The sequence below is a fragment of the Syngnathus leptorhynchus genome, chromosome 19 (genome assembly GCF_054491065.1).
Source record: "Syngnathus leptorhynchus isolate UIUO chromosome 19, UIUO_Slep, whole genome shotgun sequence".
NCBI classification, from domain to species: Eukaryota; Metazoa; Chordata; class Actinopteri; order Syngnathiformes; family Syngnathidae; genus Syngnathus; species Syngnathus leptorhynchus.
This window is the reverse complement of record NC_141213.1, coordinates 7,552,882-7,570,293: the sequence shown is the minus strand read 5'-3', so window position 1 is coordinate 7,570,293 and position 17,412 is coordinate 7,552,882. Positions and strand designations below refer to the sequence as shown.

Below are 17,412 nucleotides of genomic sequence, written 5' to 3'. Positions count from 1 at the left end.
CGAAGCTCTTTGTGAGTCTGATGTTGAGGATTTTTTCTTTTTTGTTACTTTGAAAATTCATTTTCTCTAGAATCTCTGTCTAGTTTTTACGATTGTCATTTTTATTTGAAAAAAAACCCTAATAGTATTTACTAAGGTGATCCATTTGGCATTGTTGTTCTACTTATGTATTTAGGTGTTTAAAATAGCCATTGATAGAATTGGTTTTAGTCTGTTTTCATGATTGTTTTTTAATAATCAGATCTAGCTGCGCGTGAGCCGTCTGCATGCGCCTAGCTGCTTTAATTTGATTAAAAGCACTATGAATATTTCAATTAAGGCTGCGGTGAAATATGGAGCCATTTTCAATTGGCCCTTACAGATTTATAACCCCTACAACAGCCACTCCTCTTTTTTTTTCTTTCTTTTTTTACCCATCACATCCAAGAAGAAGAGAAAGGGGGTTGTCCCAAGCCCCTCGTCATCCTTGAGAGCTGTTAATATAGCCCCTTAATGACTTGGACAATTAGATACGATACAAATCAACGTGACATATAGGCATAGTTTAGAATGCATTAATTCCAATATGTGCTCATTTTGTCAAGCCAATTCACGCGGTGTCTTTTATTGGCATTTTCCCATTTGACGCCACAGTTAAATCATCATTTGGAGTTTGGTGATGCTCCAATAATTCTCGGAATTTCATATTTGTACATTCACTGCATACACCCACGTTTTCGATCAAATTTTAACTTCATTCAACTTCAATTTTTAGATGATTAAAATCCATAAAAGGTACATTTAGTCAAAGGCACATTTAATGACAAAAATAGGAAAAACGTTCATATTCCAGTCATATAATCATGCACTATCCATGTAGAGTAATAAAAACTAAATGAGAAATATTCAGTTTGATGTTAGATTTCAACTGAATGAACGGTCAAATGGAATGATCTTGACTGTATTTGATCCCTCTTCCTCGATGAGAGCGCGCTTCCGTGGGTGGCCCGGTGATGCATTCGGCGTACCTCGAAAATGTTCTACTTCCTGTCTTTGCAATCGTTTCAGAGTAGCAGTGAAGCTCACACACATGTTCGTTTGGATATTATAAAACTATGCTATGATCTTTTGGATCAAAGGAATGATAAGGTTGGTCCGGTTGGATTGTTTTGTTTGTATTACTGCACTCCATTCACTATTTGCAGTTTAAAACTCCGATTTGAACTGTTACGTCTGACGTAGTATTGACGTTGCTTTCGTCCAATTGGCTTCGCAGACGTACAGGAAGCAGAAGTAATCGGGTCTCCTCTCCGCTTTCTCCCAGTGGTGTGTTGACTTCTTGCGGACACAGTCGTCCGGATTCAGCTCTAAAACAGCTCACTGCCCCCACGCAGTTCACACGCCAAAGGTAACCAACCATTCCGCATGCTGCCAATGGGCCACCAAGAATTCCGCTCCGTTGCGTCTAACCATAAAAGATGTCTAAAAGGGGCAGCCACCCTGCCACCCACCCCACCGTGCTGGTAGCCCTTATCAGCGCTAGCTTCTTCGCTAGCAATTTAGCTCAGTCGCTAACGTCAGCAAAGTAGTATTACGCCAACACGGGTGTCGAAGAGCTTGAAACGTTGCGCCAATAAGCTCATATCCCTCTCAATTTCTGCTCCATTTCACGATTACAACGTAGACGGTTGCGTTCCAAGCCTGCTTGCTGAGTCATTTGCTAGCTAAGGAAGCCGGTCGAAGCCGAATCATAACAAATGACGTTTGACATTTCAATACGACTGCAATTCAACGCTCAAGTTCTGTGTGATTTAGTAGCGTCCTGTATTGTTTCTTACTTACAACTGTCAAGCATATTTTTGACAGCTCTCCCACCAGTTTTTGATTACACCTTGATCTTGCTTTTTTTTTCTCTTGGGGGCAGGAGTAAGTGTCAATATCGCCATCAGTCAATGGGAAAGAGGTGAAGATGTTTAGCTTCGAGGGTGATTTCAAGACGAGACCTAAGGTGTCACTCGGAGGAGCAAGTAAAAAGGTAAGGTGTGGTTGTTGGATCTATCCCCAAATGACAAGGTCAGCCATATTTTGTATACTTTTCCCAGGAAGCGAAAGCATCCCTTCTGCATCGTACTCAAGAAGAAAGAAGAAAAAGAGAGGTGACTAATACACCGTGGAGTTTTTTTGGTTTACACACTTTAGAAAAGATTGATTCTATTAACCAGATAAATGACCATATTGTTAGAAATGTTTTTTTCTACAGTAAGACTGTTTCCTCACTTTTTTTTTTTTGTCATGCCTCACTCAGGATGATAGAAAACGGCTGAAGAATGCCATCCTCATTCAGTCCTATGTACGTGGCTACCAAGACTTGAAGCGACAGGTCGGTTTTTAAAGAAAAAAAACAAAACGAATTCTTGTAATATCACAGCTTTCATCTCAAAATGCTACAACTTTAATAAATAGTTAAATAACCTTTGATTAGTGTATCTTGGAAATAGTCAACTTATTCCCACTTCAATATACTACAATTGAATCTTAAATCTCAGTGATTTTTGTCTTTGTAAAATGGATTTTTTTTCTTCAGTACGCAATCCAGAGGGCCAATTTTGACGACTGCGCCAACCAGACACAGCCCGTTTTGGAAGCCCCGACCCTAAGTCTGCTTTCGAGGCAGCTCATCTTTTTCTACCGACAGAGCGTGGATGCGCACCGATTAGTGAGAGGACAGCTTTGATTATACTCGTCTGGCTTTGTCTCTCTACTCCAATGTCATTTTTGTGTGTGTTTGATTGAAGATATGGCTGTGCCAGAACCTGGTGAAACACAACTGTCAGTTTGTCAAGCTGCTCGTGGGTCAACACAGGCAGACGTGTATGTTTCAGATCAAGAGGCTATTGGGTTTTTGCTGCAGGTACTTTGGCATACTCATGAGGAGCTTTGCACTTAATGCCGTGGACTAGTGCTTACTAAGTTTGACATTCTGGTTTTGAATCTCTGCTCTGTGTTTTTTTCCCCCAAATAAATATGCAACTTGGAAAAAAGTCGATAAAATCTCCAATTTGTTCCCCACCAGACTCCTGCAGAACTGCGGTGACGACAGCTTAAATGTGGCCGTTCCCATGCGGATGTTGGAAATCTTCTCCTCGGAGAGAGTCTACTTGCCGGTCTTGGCCGACGCCAAGCGTGTGGCGTCAACGGTGGAGCAGATTTTGCACTATATGATCCAGAAAGGTAAGCAAGCGGCGGCGGTCCCGTCAAAAACCCGAAAAGAAATATTTGTGAAAGTCTCATTTGTTGTCGTCCTTTTTCAGGATATTACAGGTCGCTGTACATTTTGGTGACTCACCGACTCCCTCCGAGTCTGGAGTACAGCGACTCTCCTTCTATTCCCTTGGCAAGCACACTATTGGAGCACATCCTCAAACCATTGCACTTTAGCTACTCCTCCTGCACAGCGGGCGCCAGGTACGACAAGCTGGGTCTCATATTCTTTTCCTCCCGCCCGGAGTCAACACTCAAGTCGATTTACAACAAGCAGTAAAATCCTCAAGTGGTCTCGCGACTGTTTGCCTCGAGTCGGTCGGCGACTCATTCTTATGAGCAAACGTCCAGGGTTGTCCTTTTCTTCTCGAAGAAAAGCAAGGCGGGAGTGAATGGAACTTGTGTACACACGCGCAGTCCGACAGCTCACGACGTGACTCGGGGGGGAGTGAGGGGGGCTCGCCACACAAAGCAGCTCCGTTTGCTGACACAATAGCCCAGCGCTCACTTAGCAGAGTGATCAACCTGGGCCGCACATCATAAAGTCCGGCCCTCATTTTCATTCCTAATTGGTTCTTTTTTTTTTGTGTCCAAGCAACTTTTTAAAGCGGAGCTCATCTGTCATTGTCTTGCAGGCATTTTGTCTTTGCCGCCTTCACCGAGGAGTTCATTTCGGCGCCCTTCACGGAGCAGATCTTTCACTTCTTCATCCCGGCCCTGTCAGACCCCCGGCTGGCCTTCCCCTTTGAGGCCTTCCTGGGCTCCCTCCGGAACACCGTCACCTCTTCCCCCATCGCCCAGAATCGAGCACCCTGGATATTTTACTTTGTCCTCTCTGCAGGAGAGAACTGCCTGGGTGCGTAGCCATCGAGTGTCATGGATGGATTCCGTCAGCCGTCGTCACATCTCTCCCTTTACCCACGTCCGACTGCCACCGTTGGTTTTGGCAGGTTCGCTCTCCGAGGAAGGCCTGCTGCTGTATCTAAGTGCTCTGCGGACTTTGCTGCCTCTGTTGCCCGTGACCGAGAGCTGCAACCGGCCCGAGGTGGGCAGCGACTCCGAGGACGACTCCGACGCCGATATCCATCCGCTGCCCGTGAAGGTACCGTAAGCGCACGGTGTGGGTGTGGCACGCGTGTGGACAACCTTCATCAACTTAACCGGAACAAACTCCCTCTCGGCCCATTAGGATGACAGTCGCATCTCCGTGCAGCTGATCACCGAGGAATGCGTGCGCAAGCTGGACACCAAACAGCAGACCAACACGCTACTCAACCTGGTGTGGAGGGACTCGGCCAGTGAGGAAGTGTTCACCATGATGGCGTCCATCTGTCACACGCTCATGGTGCAGCATCGCCTCCTGGTTCCCAAAGTCAGGTGAGTGAATTTGCACTATCCCACAAAATGGACATCTGTGCGTTATATTTTTTCCAACCTGTAACTGAATGGTCAATATTTTCATTTTTTTTTTTTTTTTCCCAATATTAAGAAACACTTAATTGCCAGTATAAAATTTACATTTGTACAATTAGCAAAAGTGCACCGTCACACGTTTCGGCGGTCGTTTAAGAGAGCAAAAGGTAGGGCATCCGTTCGCTGGCCGTCTTCAAAGAGAGCAGAAGGTAGGGCGTCCGTCCGCTGGCCGTCTGCAAAGAGAGCAGAAGGTAGGGTGTCCGTCCGCTGGCCGTCTGCAAAGAGAGCAGAAGGTAGGGCGTCCGTCCGCTGGCCGTGCGCATCTCGCTGGCATTTACAAGCGGCGACAGGAAGCAGAAGATGTCCGTCAAGCTGTCAGGGCTGGATGAGGGCAATTACCTCTTCTCGGGAGGCTGATTACATTAGGGCCAGGATGTCAGAGGTGCTGATTGCCGAAAGCCTGCGTTTGAGGCTTTGTGCTTGGTCAACCTGCACCAGTTAATCATTAGTAAAAGCCCCAAGATTTGTAGGTGTGTGCTTTACTTAAACTGTGCGCACTTAGTCGAAACCAAGTGAGGAGGATAAGTGTGCAGGTTCGGAGAATTTGAAAGAGGAAAAAAATAAATAAATAAATAAATAAATAAATATATATATATATATATATATATACACACACACACACACACACACACACACACACACACACACACACACACACACACATTTATATTGAGAATATAAATGAACTGGGGGAAAAAACGTTTTTAATTGACAGTAGCAGAACCTGACTCAAAATGGAGGCCTGGAAAAAGTAGCCTCCGCCACTCAAAATAGATGCTGTTTTATTTTTCTTACATTCCATCGGTATGTTGAGGCTATGGAGATACTGAAAACGATTATGACAACGATCGTATTATGTGTCGGCGCTTAAAATTTACAACTCGAGCAAAACGGTTGACTCCTAATTGTAGATTTTGCCTCTCCGGGAGAATTTCAAGTGCGCTCCGTTAATGCCCTTAATTTTTTCACGACGTCCCTCCCTTTTTCCTGCCACTTTTGCCATAAATCCCGCCCTTAGTCTTTCATCATTATTGGGTATCTGTACAAAATAATTAGCTGGCCGAAGAAGATGAATCACTTGGAGAGTGGACGGGATAGCTTTACAAGAGGCTAAGGGGAGCAAATTGCATCCCGTTCTTGATTTACTGTGCTGATCCACTAAAGGAGGAGAAAGAGGAGGAGGAGAAGGGGCGAGTGGCTTCCTGAATTTGTCTTGCCAACCTTGCGTTTTTCATAAATATGCGCAAAGTCAGAGCGCGATTAAAAGCCGATAATAGATTGGAATTGCTTTTCTAATGATCCCCTCGCCCGTTCTCTAATGCCATTTTGATGGTTAGCATTGGATATGAACCGCTTTGAAAGCCAGAGCGGAGAGAAAAACACACGTGGCTTGGCGGGCACTTCAGACCTCTGGAATAAAATGATCCCTCCCGCGGTGATTTATCAGGCTGTTTTTTTTTTTTTTCTTTTTTCCTTTCTCCTTCCCCCTCCCCAACCCTTTTTTGACTTTGTTTATTAGTGGTTCATTCCGTGATTGAGAAGGGGCTTTGGGGGTTCGCGCAGGCTGTAAATCAGCACGTCAGCTGGCATTTAGTGCTTTGTTTCCCATTTCAATCAAACACTCGCGCCGGCTTGTTATGTGCCCCCCGAGTTTCTCTCCAGAGCCTTGTAGCGTAGACAGATGGCGCGTGGCGGGCCGCGGACCATTTTTCAAGCATCGGGGTCAGCTCCGAGCGGCCATTGAATGGCTTGATGGGAGAGGCGGAGTTTGAGCGGCGTCATTTCGATCAACACCTGTTCCATGTCCTGTCAAAAAAACATAAGCATCCTTAGCGAGATGCAGCCCTGTTTAAATTCCTCCATTGTTGCCTCCACAAATGGAATGATTGATTGTTTTTTGGGCCTTTTACTTTTACAGTCTGAGCACGCAATGAGGAGGAGAATAATCCAAGTTATGGAACGCAAGTATTTGACAGCTGACTGAGAGGCACAGCTCTTAAATTTGGCCTACTTAGCACAATGTCGTCACCTGCTCTCGCAGTTTAGGAGCGTACACACGCACGCCGTGAACAATGAGCCGCTTCGCACCTCGGCGCGTGAGGTATGCGGGGGCCCTCCCCTGTGTTATCATGTCATTCTTGGCGAGCACGTTTGGCACCGTGAGGGAGGTCACGTCGAGGACCTCCATTGTCTCCAATTGATCTCCTCCCCCCGTAGGCCACTAAGTTAAATGGGGCTCCAGCAGGAAGCCGCAGAGGCTGTTTATGACCCTCAGCAGCAACTAGTTTACTAATGGAAGGTGGCTCGCCTAAATAAAGCTTCATGGCTCATTTAATTTCCTTTTGGAGAGGGGAGGCCGAGAAGATTCCACGATAGCGAGCAATGTCATTTATTTCTCGGGTAAGCGAGGCTCTCTTTACGGTTGTTCTGGCCGGCTTGTTAAAGGATGAATAATGTTGGCGTTGAACGCTTGAACAACCCCCCCGCCTTTCTTTTGCTCTCCCGCAGGCTTCTGTACAGTTTGGCCTTCAACGCACGGTTCCTACGGCATCTCTGGCACCTGATCACCTCCATGACGACCAAAATGATTACCGGGTGAGCTTTGGTAGCGGCCCTCAAATCCCAGCGGAATTGTAGCAAACTGAGACGTCTGTCCATCTTCACCAGCTCCATGGTTCCGCTGCTGCAGCTGATCTCCAGAGGCTCGCCCATGTCCTACGAAGACTCCAACCGCATCATTCCGCTCTTCTACCTCTTCAGCTCCCTCTTCAGCCACTCGCTCATCTCCGTGCACGACAGCGAGTTTTTGGAGCACGAAGCGGAAGGTGCTTGTTCTCCGAGCCGCCGCATTCTCCACTATCGCTATGTCTGGTGTAATATTCTCACGATTGGCAAAACGGAACAGGTCAGACCCAGTCGTCCACGATGCCTTTCACACTTTTGGAGCTGGTGACTCTGTCCCGCTGCCTGAGGGACGCGTGCCTGGGCATCATCAAGCTGGCCTACCCGGAGACCAAGACGGAGCACCGCGAGGAGTACATGGCGGCCTTCCGCAGCGTGGGCGTCAAGACCAACGCCGAGGTGCAGCAGCGCATCCAGGCCGAGCAGAAACGCTGGGTGCAGCTCTTTAAGGTATCGGCGGCACATTTGCACCATAAAGCAATGAATGGAGGAGCGGCTGACTATTTACCTCGAGCAAATGAGATGGAAAATATGCCCTCCCCTTTCCGCCTCGCTCACTCTAATGACGTGATTACGCGACCTTGCCGCTGGCTGGCTCGGAAGGAAGGAAGGTGGGCGAATACCTGAGAAGGGGCTTGATTTTCATAAAAGATCTGCTCAAAGGGCTCTTGTCAGCTAAAAGGACCCATTAAAAAAGTGCATTTTCCAAATTGAGCGCTGGGATTTACAGTGGCTTTACCGCCGCCGACCCCTAACACGCTAATGTTTGCTTGGTGTCATCGGCCGTTCCTCCCTCCCTCCCTCCCTCCCTCCCTCCCTCCCTCCCTTCCCATCTTTTATCGCACCCATTGTCGAGCTATCTATTTAATTGAAAGAAGCTAATTGAATGAAAATGATCAACTAAGCTTGTATTAATATTGCTAATGGAACTTTCTTCTTGGCCATGTTTGGAGAAGCGTGTCATGAAGGAGTTTGGGAAAGGCCCATTAAGGCTGGCACTTAACCCGATGGGCTGATTAAGGAATGCTTATTCATTGTGGGAGTCAGGGGCGAACCACGGCGCGCTCCATCGACAGCGTTTTGCACTTTGCACGCTGTACCATTGATTGAAAATGACGCTCTTTAGGGGAGAACTCTTCCATTTACGTTCTGTGGAAACGTAACTTACGGCGGGACGAAAGAACTCGTTAAAGGGGCCTGAGGTTAAACTGCGGTTGTGGTCACCTCGAGTTCCAGGAACCTTTAGTTCGCCGTACTTCCCTCTTTGCTGTGGAACCAAATTCCAAACGAAACAAAGCGAATGAATGACAAAGCACACAACTTTGACTCATCCAATGTTTTCCAACGCTCATCTTTCTTTGGATGCACTCAACCAGGTCATCACAAACTTGGTGAAGATGTTGAAGGCTCGCGACATCCGCCGACCCTTCTGCCCAACGGAACACTGGCTCTCTCAGGAGGTCAACATCCGAGCCGATAAGGTAGCCTCGCTTCGGTCAAGAGTCATTTCCTTCATTGAGTTTGAGAAAATCCCGGCAACGGTCACGCTCATTTCCACGCTCAGGTCACTCAGCTCTACGTGCCGTCTGCTCGACACGTGTGGAGAACCAGAAGGATGGGCCGCATCGGACCGCTCCAATCAACACTGGACGGTACTATCGTTTTTTCATTTGATACACCAAACCTATCCTTTTAGGCCCACCCTTTAACGTAAGTAGCAGACTTGGAATTGGCAGCTGAGGGAGAGGATTCATTGAATGCCAATCCAATGTGTGCGTTGCAATGCAATAAGCATTATCGCCACCGAGAGGCCTGGAGTGGAACAGCAGAAGCGGTTCTTTATAAAGCATTTCCCTAATGCCAATCCAATGTGTGCGTTGCAATGCAATAAGCATTATCGCCACCGAGAGGCCTGGAGTGGAACAGCAGAAGCGCTTCTTTATAAAGCATTTCCCTAATGCCAATCCAATGTGTGCGTTGCAATGCAATAAGCATTATCGCCACCGAGAGGCCTGGAGTGGAACAGCAGAAGCGCTTCTTTATAAAGCATTTCCCTAATGCCAATCCAATGTGTGCGCTGCAATGCAATAAGCATTATCGCCACCGAGAGGCCTGGAGTGGAACAGCAGAAGCGGTTCTTTATAAAGGATTTCCCTTTCCAGAATGTTATCAGTAAAAATATATGAATTATTTGAATGGATCGTATTGAGTCTTGTCTGGTTACATAGGGTCACGACAACATAGCCAGGCCTCTCTAATAGTAAGAAAAGTGCCCAGGTGTGTGTGTGTGTGTGTGTGTGTGTGTGTGTGTGACTGCATTGTGTGAAAACAAGCTGATAACAATGTGTGTGTGTGTATGAGCTGCCTAATGTCACTCCCAGGCTGTATGGCCTCCATTCAATTAGCCCGAAAGTACCTGCTGAACTCGACCACATCTGCTCCTGCTGTTTGCTCGCTCCTTTTCTCATTTTCTCAAATGGATCCCCCCCCCACACACACACACACACACACACACACACACACACAGGTGCGCACACACTTTGTCGTCCTCCCCCGAGCTGATGTACGAGCGATGTATCGAGCGCCCCGACGGAGGCGGTATTTCTACTCAGACGGAAAATGCAGATCAGACTGACTAATTGAGCCGGAGTGGAGTTTTGCTCTTTTGGCTTAACAGTGGAAATGTGGAGGTCACTTTAATTAATGGATAAGTGGCGGATGGACAGCTCCATTGAATGATTTTGTGTGCACTTTGCAGTGGGCTCTGAGCCTCCACAGCTGTCCGTGTCGGAGGAGAGACATCTGGCTATCCTCACCGAGCTCCCTTTTGTCGTTCCCTTCGAGGAGCGAGTCAAGGTAACGGCTATGCCGTATATAGTCCGTACGGCAGACGAGAAAAACAATCCAACCGACCCGGTGTTGCGCGTTAGATCTTCCAGAGGTTAATCTATGCCGACAAGCGGGACGTCCAGGGGGACGGGCCCTTCTCCAACGGCATCGTCGTCACCATTCGACGCAACTACATCTACGAAGACGCCTACGACAAACTCTCGCCAGAGAACGGTAGGGCAAGCTCTGTCAACATTCCCACTCATTTTCAAACTTTTCTTCGGCCCCCTATAAAATCTTTATATGGAGGTAAAAATGAAGGTTAGCTCCTCCTCTCGCCCACGCTGCCACGTGCGTAATGGCGCTTGCGATTATTCTAATGGAAGGCATAAAAGGCGGAATCAATTATTTTAAGTCACCTCTTTTGTGTTTTTAATTGAAAAGGCCACTCGAGCTGGGCCCCAGCACTCTGATTAAAACGAGTAGTAGGCTCGAGACATGATCTATAGCATTTATGTGCCTATCTAGAAGGTAGAGCTGACTGATTTAGCGCCGTGCCTTGCCGCGCCTTGCCTTGCGCGCCTTGCCTTGTGCGCCTTGCGTTCATTATTCTGACCTTTTATGGAGGTTGATTCGAATGTATCCAAAACTATTGCTTTGGATTATTTACTCGCACAGAGCCAGACTTAAAGAAAAGAATCCGGGTGCACCTGCTGAACGCCCACGGCCTGGACGAGGCGGGCATCGACGGCGGGGGCATCTTCCGCGAGTTCCTCAACGAGCTCCTCAAGTCGGGGTTCAACCCCAACCAGGGCATGTTCAAGACCACCAACGAAGGCCTGCTGTACCCCAACCCCGCCGCTGAGACGCTGGTGGGGGAGTCCTTTGCGCGACACTACTACTTTCTGGGCAGGATTCTGGGGAAGGTGAGCGGCCGGCCCGAGCTCGTCCCAAATTGGAGCCTTTGCCCACCGACTTGAATCGGATGGCTCTTAGCCGATCGCTTGACCTGAGCGTTCATTCCAACGAGTTTGTGTATTCGCTCATCCGCCGACGCTAATGGTGGTGGAAATAAATGTGAGTTTGACTTTCAATTAACCCTACCTCCACTTCCTCCCTCTCGCCATAAAAATGGACGTTTGAGCGGCCATTTTGCACGGCCCCGCCGGTATTTGTTTAGTGGGCAAAGCCTTTATATAGATTGAGATTGCATCACCAGCGGGCGGGCGGGCGGGGGCGAGGCTCAAAGGACACGGGAGATTAATATAGTCAATTAATGTAGGAGGCGTTCCATTGTTGCGCTGATGCATTACGGCCGCGGCGAGTGCTGCGGGTACTCACCCAAATGGGATTGACCGTCACCGGCGGCAGCAGCAGCGGCGGCGGCAGCAGCGGCGGTGGCAGCCGCTCCTCATCCTTCTTCCTCACTTGAAGATTTAAGGCGCAAACATGGAAACAGGTTTTGGCGGAAGCCCCGTGATTGCGGAGGATACATTTCAAATCGACCCACAATAGGTGAAAAAAACAATCCAGCATCTGTCTTTCTCTATTATTGCATAACAGCACTTGGGGAACTACACGGGACACAGAATTCGGGGGTTTTTTTTTTTTTTTGCTCCCTCCTAACTATGAAGGTGAGCGCAGTGAGCTGAATAGATCCTCCCACCTTTGATAGATGCTGATGCCTTTTAAAGGCATTCTAATTTTATTGATGGCCATTTATTTGGCAGCCAACAGAATGCACCTACAATGTTGCTGGCATTTATTCCACCTGATGGCGCCTCGATCTGCTTTAATTGCGCTGCCACTGCACTCACTTATATTAAAACGTCCGAGGGCCATAATAATTAATTCTTAACGTCCCCAAGTCATTTTGGCACAATTTCTGGCAATAAACACTCATAAATAAAGTAAGTGGCGTTTTTGAGAGAAAAGAAATGGGAGGGCCCCCCCCCCCCTCTTCCCCCATCCATAAACGTAGCCTCTTCCCGGCACCAGCGTTATTGATAGGTTTCCAGGGGGCCAGGCGGCACATATGGTCCCCAACGAGCGCTGGCCACCCGCCGGCGAAATACTAAGTGGATTATTTTGCATCAAAAATAGACCATGTTTGAAGTTGCGCAATTAAGCCGTGTTTAGAAAATAGGCGTGATTTACGAGTCAGCGCGTGTGTGTTTAAGATGCACGCATTATGGAAATCCTGGAGATTTATAATCCATTTAGCTGATGCGCTCAGGGATTTTAGCGCTATCATTTCTAAAGAGCTGCATATTTAGGGCTTCTTTTTCCGACGATTCTAGGACATTAGCTTTGGAGTTTTATGAGTCATCTGCCTGCCTGCTGCCTGCTGCCGCTGCCACTGCTTCTTAATAGCGTCTCAGGCAGGTCAAGGTGAGACTTGGCATTTAGAAAAGTTTGAGATGGATTGACTTTTGCGCTCAGTCGCGCCAGCGTATTTACAATCTTATCATTGACAAAATGGACGGACCATCTCGTTCCGTTTTGGTAGTTTGAAGCGTCAAGCGCGCACCTGACTAGACCTGGATTTGGTTTTTTACGAGAACACGCTGGCGGAGTTTCCATTTGCCACTGACTAGACCCGGATTTGGTTCCCCAGGCTCTTTACGAGAACATGCTGGTGGAGTTGCCATTTGCCAGTTTCTTCCTGTCCAAGTTGCTGGGCACCAGCGCCGACGTGGACATCCACCATCTGGCCTCTCTGGACCCAGAGATGTACCGGAACCTTCTCTTCCTCAAGAGCTATGAGGGCGACGTGGAGGAGCTGGGTCTCAACTTTACGGTGGTCAACAATGATCTGGGAGAGGCTCAGGTGAAACATTTCCTCCATCCAAAAATGACCGAAGCGAGCGGCATCCAAGCTAAGAGTCGGAGCCCGAGCTGGGCTGTTTACTCAACGCGTCTTATTGGCTCTGGTCAAACAGCGCCTGAAAAGCGGCCAAGTCGCGACACGGCCTCGGCAAACACGATAGGGAGGGAGGAGGGGGGGGCCATTTGCGGAAGATTAGGCACACACCCGGCCAACTTGCCTGCCCTCCGTTTGCCCCCCTGCGAGATAGCGGAGAGCCAGATAAGAGCCGTAATTCTCGTACATTAGCACATAATGGCACTGTCTGCCAGAAGAAAAATTTGAGCAGCAACTTTCATTCTGACTCAACGGTCTTGGGAAGCTTATCACCATCCGCTTTTTGTTGGAGCCACGGCACGGCGTCAGAGAGGCCGTGGTGTAATGTCTCAGCGGTGAGTAAACAACCTGTCTGTCCAAAGTGGCTCCCGAGAGAAATAAGAAATCACCATCGGCACAAGTGCCAAAGTTGGCGTTTAGCGGCCGGCCGTTCTTGTCCTCCCGCAGACATTGTGATGTCATCATAAAGCCGCCTTTATGAACCGCCATGAGCACATTTTATCAAGCGCTAACTGCTCTAAAGCTAATGAAAAGAGAGCCCGGGGCCAAATTGCATTGGAGCAGATGTTCATTGGCCGCCGCGCTATATTTAGCCGAGCGAGCACTTAACGGCGGGCACTCGACGGGACACATCAGAGTGCTAGGTTTTAATGACCTGCCTGCCTGCCTGTGATTGAGTTCCATCCACCTGGCACCCCTGCCTATTTGTAGGAGTTCACGGTTGCAGTTTTTGTGCCCAAACTTGGCTGATAGCAAAGTCGTCCCTCATCAAGGATGTAATTCCGCTATTTGGGCTCTTTGCTTTGTAACTGATGCAATGTCCCGAAACGTGCGTCCCGGGTAGGTGGTGGAACTGAAGCTCGGCGGGAAGGACATTCCCGTCACCACGGCCAACCGCATCGCGTACATCCACCTGGTGGCCGACTACCGGCTCAACAAGCAGATCCGGCCGCACTGCCTGGCCTTCAGGCAGGGGCTGGCCAACGTGGTCAACCTGGAGTGGCTGCGCATGTTTGACCAGCAGGAGATCCAGGTGAGCGAAACTTGAGAGGAGGATGCCTGCCTTGCGTTCAAACAAACAAACAAACAAACCGACTTTTACTTTTCAAACAGGTGCTGATATCCGGCGCTCACGTGCCAATTTGTCTCGACGACCTGAAAAAGTTTACAAACTACTCCGGTAGGTGGTGGAATCAAAGTGCACTACTTGGCTGAAACCAGCAGAGGTGCTGTCCAGCCAGTCAACAAAATGCAGTCGCTCTAAAAAATGGTTGAGAAAAATGACTCCCGCTCCATCTTTGCCACGTCCTTAGGTGGCTACACGGCCACGCACCCCGTCATCCAGATCTTCTGGGAGGTGGTGGAAGGCTTTACAGACGAAGAGAAGCGCAAGCTTCTCAAGTTCGTCACCAGCTGCTCCAGACCTCCTCTGCTCGGCTTCAAGGTTGGACCCTCCCTCGCAAATTTTGTGTCAGACTATGTGAAAGGCAGCAGCAGCACCGTGCTGGCTATTAAACCCAAACGTGGCTTTGATGTGTTTGGGATGCAAACGTAGGTAGGTAGGTAGGTAGGTAGGTAGGTAGGTGGGTAGGTGGATAGATGGATAGATGGATAGATGACTTGAAAACAGCCACCGAGCGACCGACCGGAGCGATAAGGCCGCTCTGATAAGCCATTAAGTGTTATCAGGCCCCGCCAGTTCACGACCCTGCTTTTCTCGCTCTGGACAAATATTGTCGTATTTAGTCAAGAGTTTGTAGCCAGCTGAACTTTTGACGCATCATTTCCCCGCAATGTTGCTGAATCCCAGATTCTTCGGAGAGTCTCATTTGGAAAGCGGCTTACAAGAAAGCCAAGTCATCGATGTATCATGTGACATTTTTGGTGCTGTGCTTTCAATTCAACGTCGAATTAAGTGCCCGCGGTCTAATAAAACGTGTTAAGCGCTTTACATGAGCGCATTTCTAATTGGGGCTAAAAAGGTTTGGGAAGTATCAACGATGTCCATTGGGATTGTATCTTTTTATTAGCCTCATTAGCTTTCTCCAACTTTATGGCTGTCCCGCCCGTGCTAGCGTCGAGGATCCAAACTCTTGACAAATCCCCGCTGTTACCTCCTCTCGCCACCTCCTTTTTTTAATCCATTTGACTTTGGCCAGCCAGCCCGCGCGGGCGGGCGGGCGGTTCTCCCTCCCTCCCTCCCTCCCGCCGTCCCTGTCCGGACGTTAATTTGTGGTCGGCCGGGGCAGCCCCCCTGACACGGCCCCCCGGCTGGAGCCAGCTCCGCCTTAATTAGCTGTCGTGAAAGGAGCCCGCCCGCCCGGGATTCATTAGCGGAGATATAGGTGCTGTCAAGCAGAGCCATTTAAAAATGATGATGGAAACTGCACTTTTTTTTTTCCACCTCCCCGACACGTTCTAAAGAAGCAACGATAGTTTAATACGGTAATTGTGGGAAAAATGGGGTCGTTGCGGCTGAGACCCCCAAGAGCCATTTAATCGGGATGATGGGCTATTTGCTGACTTGGAATAGCGGAGAGGAAATGGAGGCTGCTCGTGACGGAAAGGCTCAATGTCACAGTCGGTAGGATAGATGACGTGAAATGAGTGCTCCCTGCCAGGTCAAAGTGCGGCTTGCTTTCTAAGCGGATCCTTGCACAGGCTGGACATTTTTTGAATTTGTATTTTTTTTTTTCTTCTCTTTTCCTCAATGAACGTGCTGAACTGATGGACACCCCCCCCCCCAGGAGTTATACCCAGCCTTCTGCGTCCACAACGGCGGCACCGACCTGGACAGGCTGCCCACGGCCAGCACCTGCATGAACTTGCTCAAGCTGCCCGAGTTCTACAGCCAGCATCAGATGAGGAACAAGCTGCTCTACGCCATCGAGTCGTCGTCCGGCTTTGAGCTGAGCTGAGCTGAAGCTACGGCCTGCACTGACTTTTCCTGCTTTTTGTGCGCGTGTGTGCCGAATGCGTGTTGAGCGCCAGGGGACGGACGACGGGCTTCACGTTAAGAGGCCGTAGCCTCTATTTTAAACACGTTTTTTTTCCCAGTTCATTTAAAGAAACAAAACCGACCATTTTTCCACTGCACACTATTTTTGTTTCGTGCAGTAAAGTCGTCATTACATTTCTGATTTTTTTTAGGAAAAGACAGGGTAGCAAACTAGGCCATAGATATAAAACAATCAAATATCTAAGACAGTCATGAACCAAGTATTCCCTCCCTGGATTAGAATTGTCCACCAGATGACGCTGCTTCACCCACCCAGTAATTTTTTTTTCCAATCAAGTCATACTTCCTTCAGCCCAAATAGACACAAAAAGAAGATAGATTTTGGTGTGGAAGACTAACCTACTTTTTCCCCTTTAAGCATTGAATATTTGAACACAAACAGTGGCGATGGGATATGAACAGTCAAGATAATGGCGGTTGTAGTCGTCTATCCTCTGCGAGGACCCTAAAGGAGCTGCCATCTTGACTGCATAGACTGCAAGAATGTTCTTATACTGCCTCCTGGTGGCCAAGGTGGATCATTATTTTATTGGTGCAGTTTGCCCAAAGTAATGTGGTGGAAAAGTGACTAGTGAGCCCCAAACCAAGACGATCAGTGCTGAGCAGTGGAAAAAGCGACATTAGCGCTTCTATCTTTTTTTCTTTGTTTTCCCCCACCCCACCAAAGATAATATGGCAATACAAGTCAAGTGTGCGGCATTCATTTTGGGATTCCGTCAAATAGTCCTAGCGTGTCAACGCCGTGGGTGGAGACCGACGCGTGCGTGCAACGTTTTTGTCAATGCGGATTTATTCAGCAGTGCGATGGATTTGTGAATATGTACATGTTTCTCTTGAACGATTCATTATTTCTTCAGTATTTGTACAGGTTTTCCTCCCCGTGTGTGTATGTGTGTGGTGGTGTGGGGCGAGAATGCGTCATGTGGTTGCAATAGTTCCGTGTAGCAACAATCGAGTGTATGGAAATAAATCCACGTTTCTTTTTTCAGCCTTCTTTTCTTGTTGGTCATTTCAAGTAACGGCGACGAAAAGTCCTGGCTCTTTATGGCCTCTGACATATAATGAAAGAAACATCTAGTTAAGAAACACTGAGCAGAACTATTCTGGCCTTGAGGTGCATTACCGGAGCGGGCGCAAATGAAGCTTGTGTGCGTTTGTCATAAATCCACTATTCGTGGCTGTTTTTGGAGCCAAGCCATCTCATCTCCTCTCCTCTCGGCAACATCTCAGCAGCCCCCAAACCTTA

At 48.3% G+C, this 17,412-nt stretch overlaps 1 protein-coding gene across 1 annotated transcript; it reads left to right on the top strand.

Annotated features, from left to right (window-relative positions):
* Positions 1-1,047: 1,047 nt before the first annotated feature.
* ube3c (ubiquitin protein ligase E3C) lies at positions 1,048-17,160 on the top strand. The gene is made up of 25 exons (XM_085939444.1): positions 1,048-1,128; positions 1,256-1,387; positions 1,904-2,014; positions 2,082-2,135; positions 2,285-2,359; positions 2,564-2,695; positions 2,775-2,890; positions 3,053-3,210; positions 3,291-3,444; positions 3,876-4,096; positions 4,191-4,342; positions 4,430-4,617; positions 7,222-7,308; positions 7,381-7,538; positions 7,619-7,845; positions 8,772-8,876; positions 8,960-9,047; positions 10,154-10,251; positions 10,326-10,458; positions 10,903-11,150; positions 12,842-13,054; positions 13,992-14,180; positions 14,261-14,327; positions 14,461-14,591; positions 15,895-17,160. The coding sequence occupies exons 3-25, from the start codon at positions 1,949-1,951 to the stop codon at positions 16,063-16,065; spliced, it is 3,231 nt and encodes a 1,076-aa protein (XP_085795570.1). The 5' UTR covers positions 1,048-1,128; positions 1,256-1,387; positions 1,904-1,948; the 3' UTR covers positions 16,066-17,160.
* Positions 17,161-17,412: the final 252 nt, after the last annotated feature.

Coding starts and splice junctions, on each gene's coding strand:
- ube3c (XM_085939444.1), top strand. CDS start 1,949: ATGTTTAGCTTCGAGGGTGATTTCAAGACGAGACCTAAGGTGTCACTC. Junction 7,309..7,380: donor ACGACCAAAATGATTACCGG/GTGAGCTTTGGT, acceptor CATCTTCACCAG/CTCCATGGTTCCGCTGCTGC. Junction 11,151..12,841: donor TGGGCAGGATTCTGGGGAAG/GTGAGCGGCCGG, acceptor TTGGTTCCCCAG/GCTCTTTACGAGAACATGCT.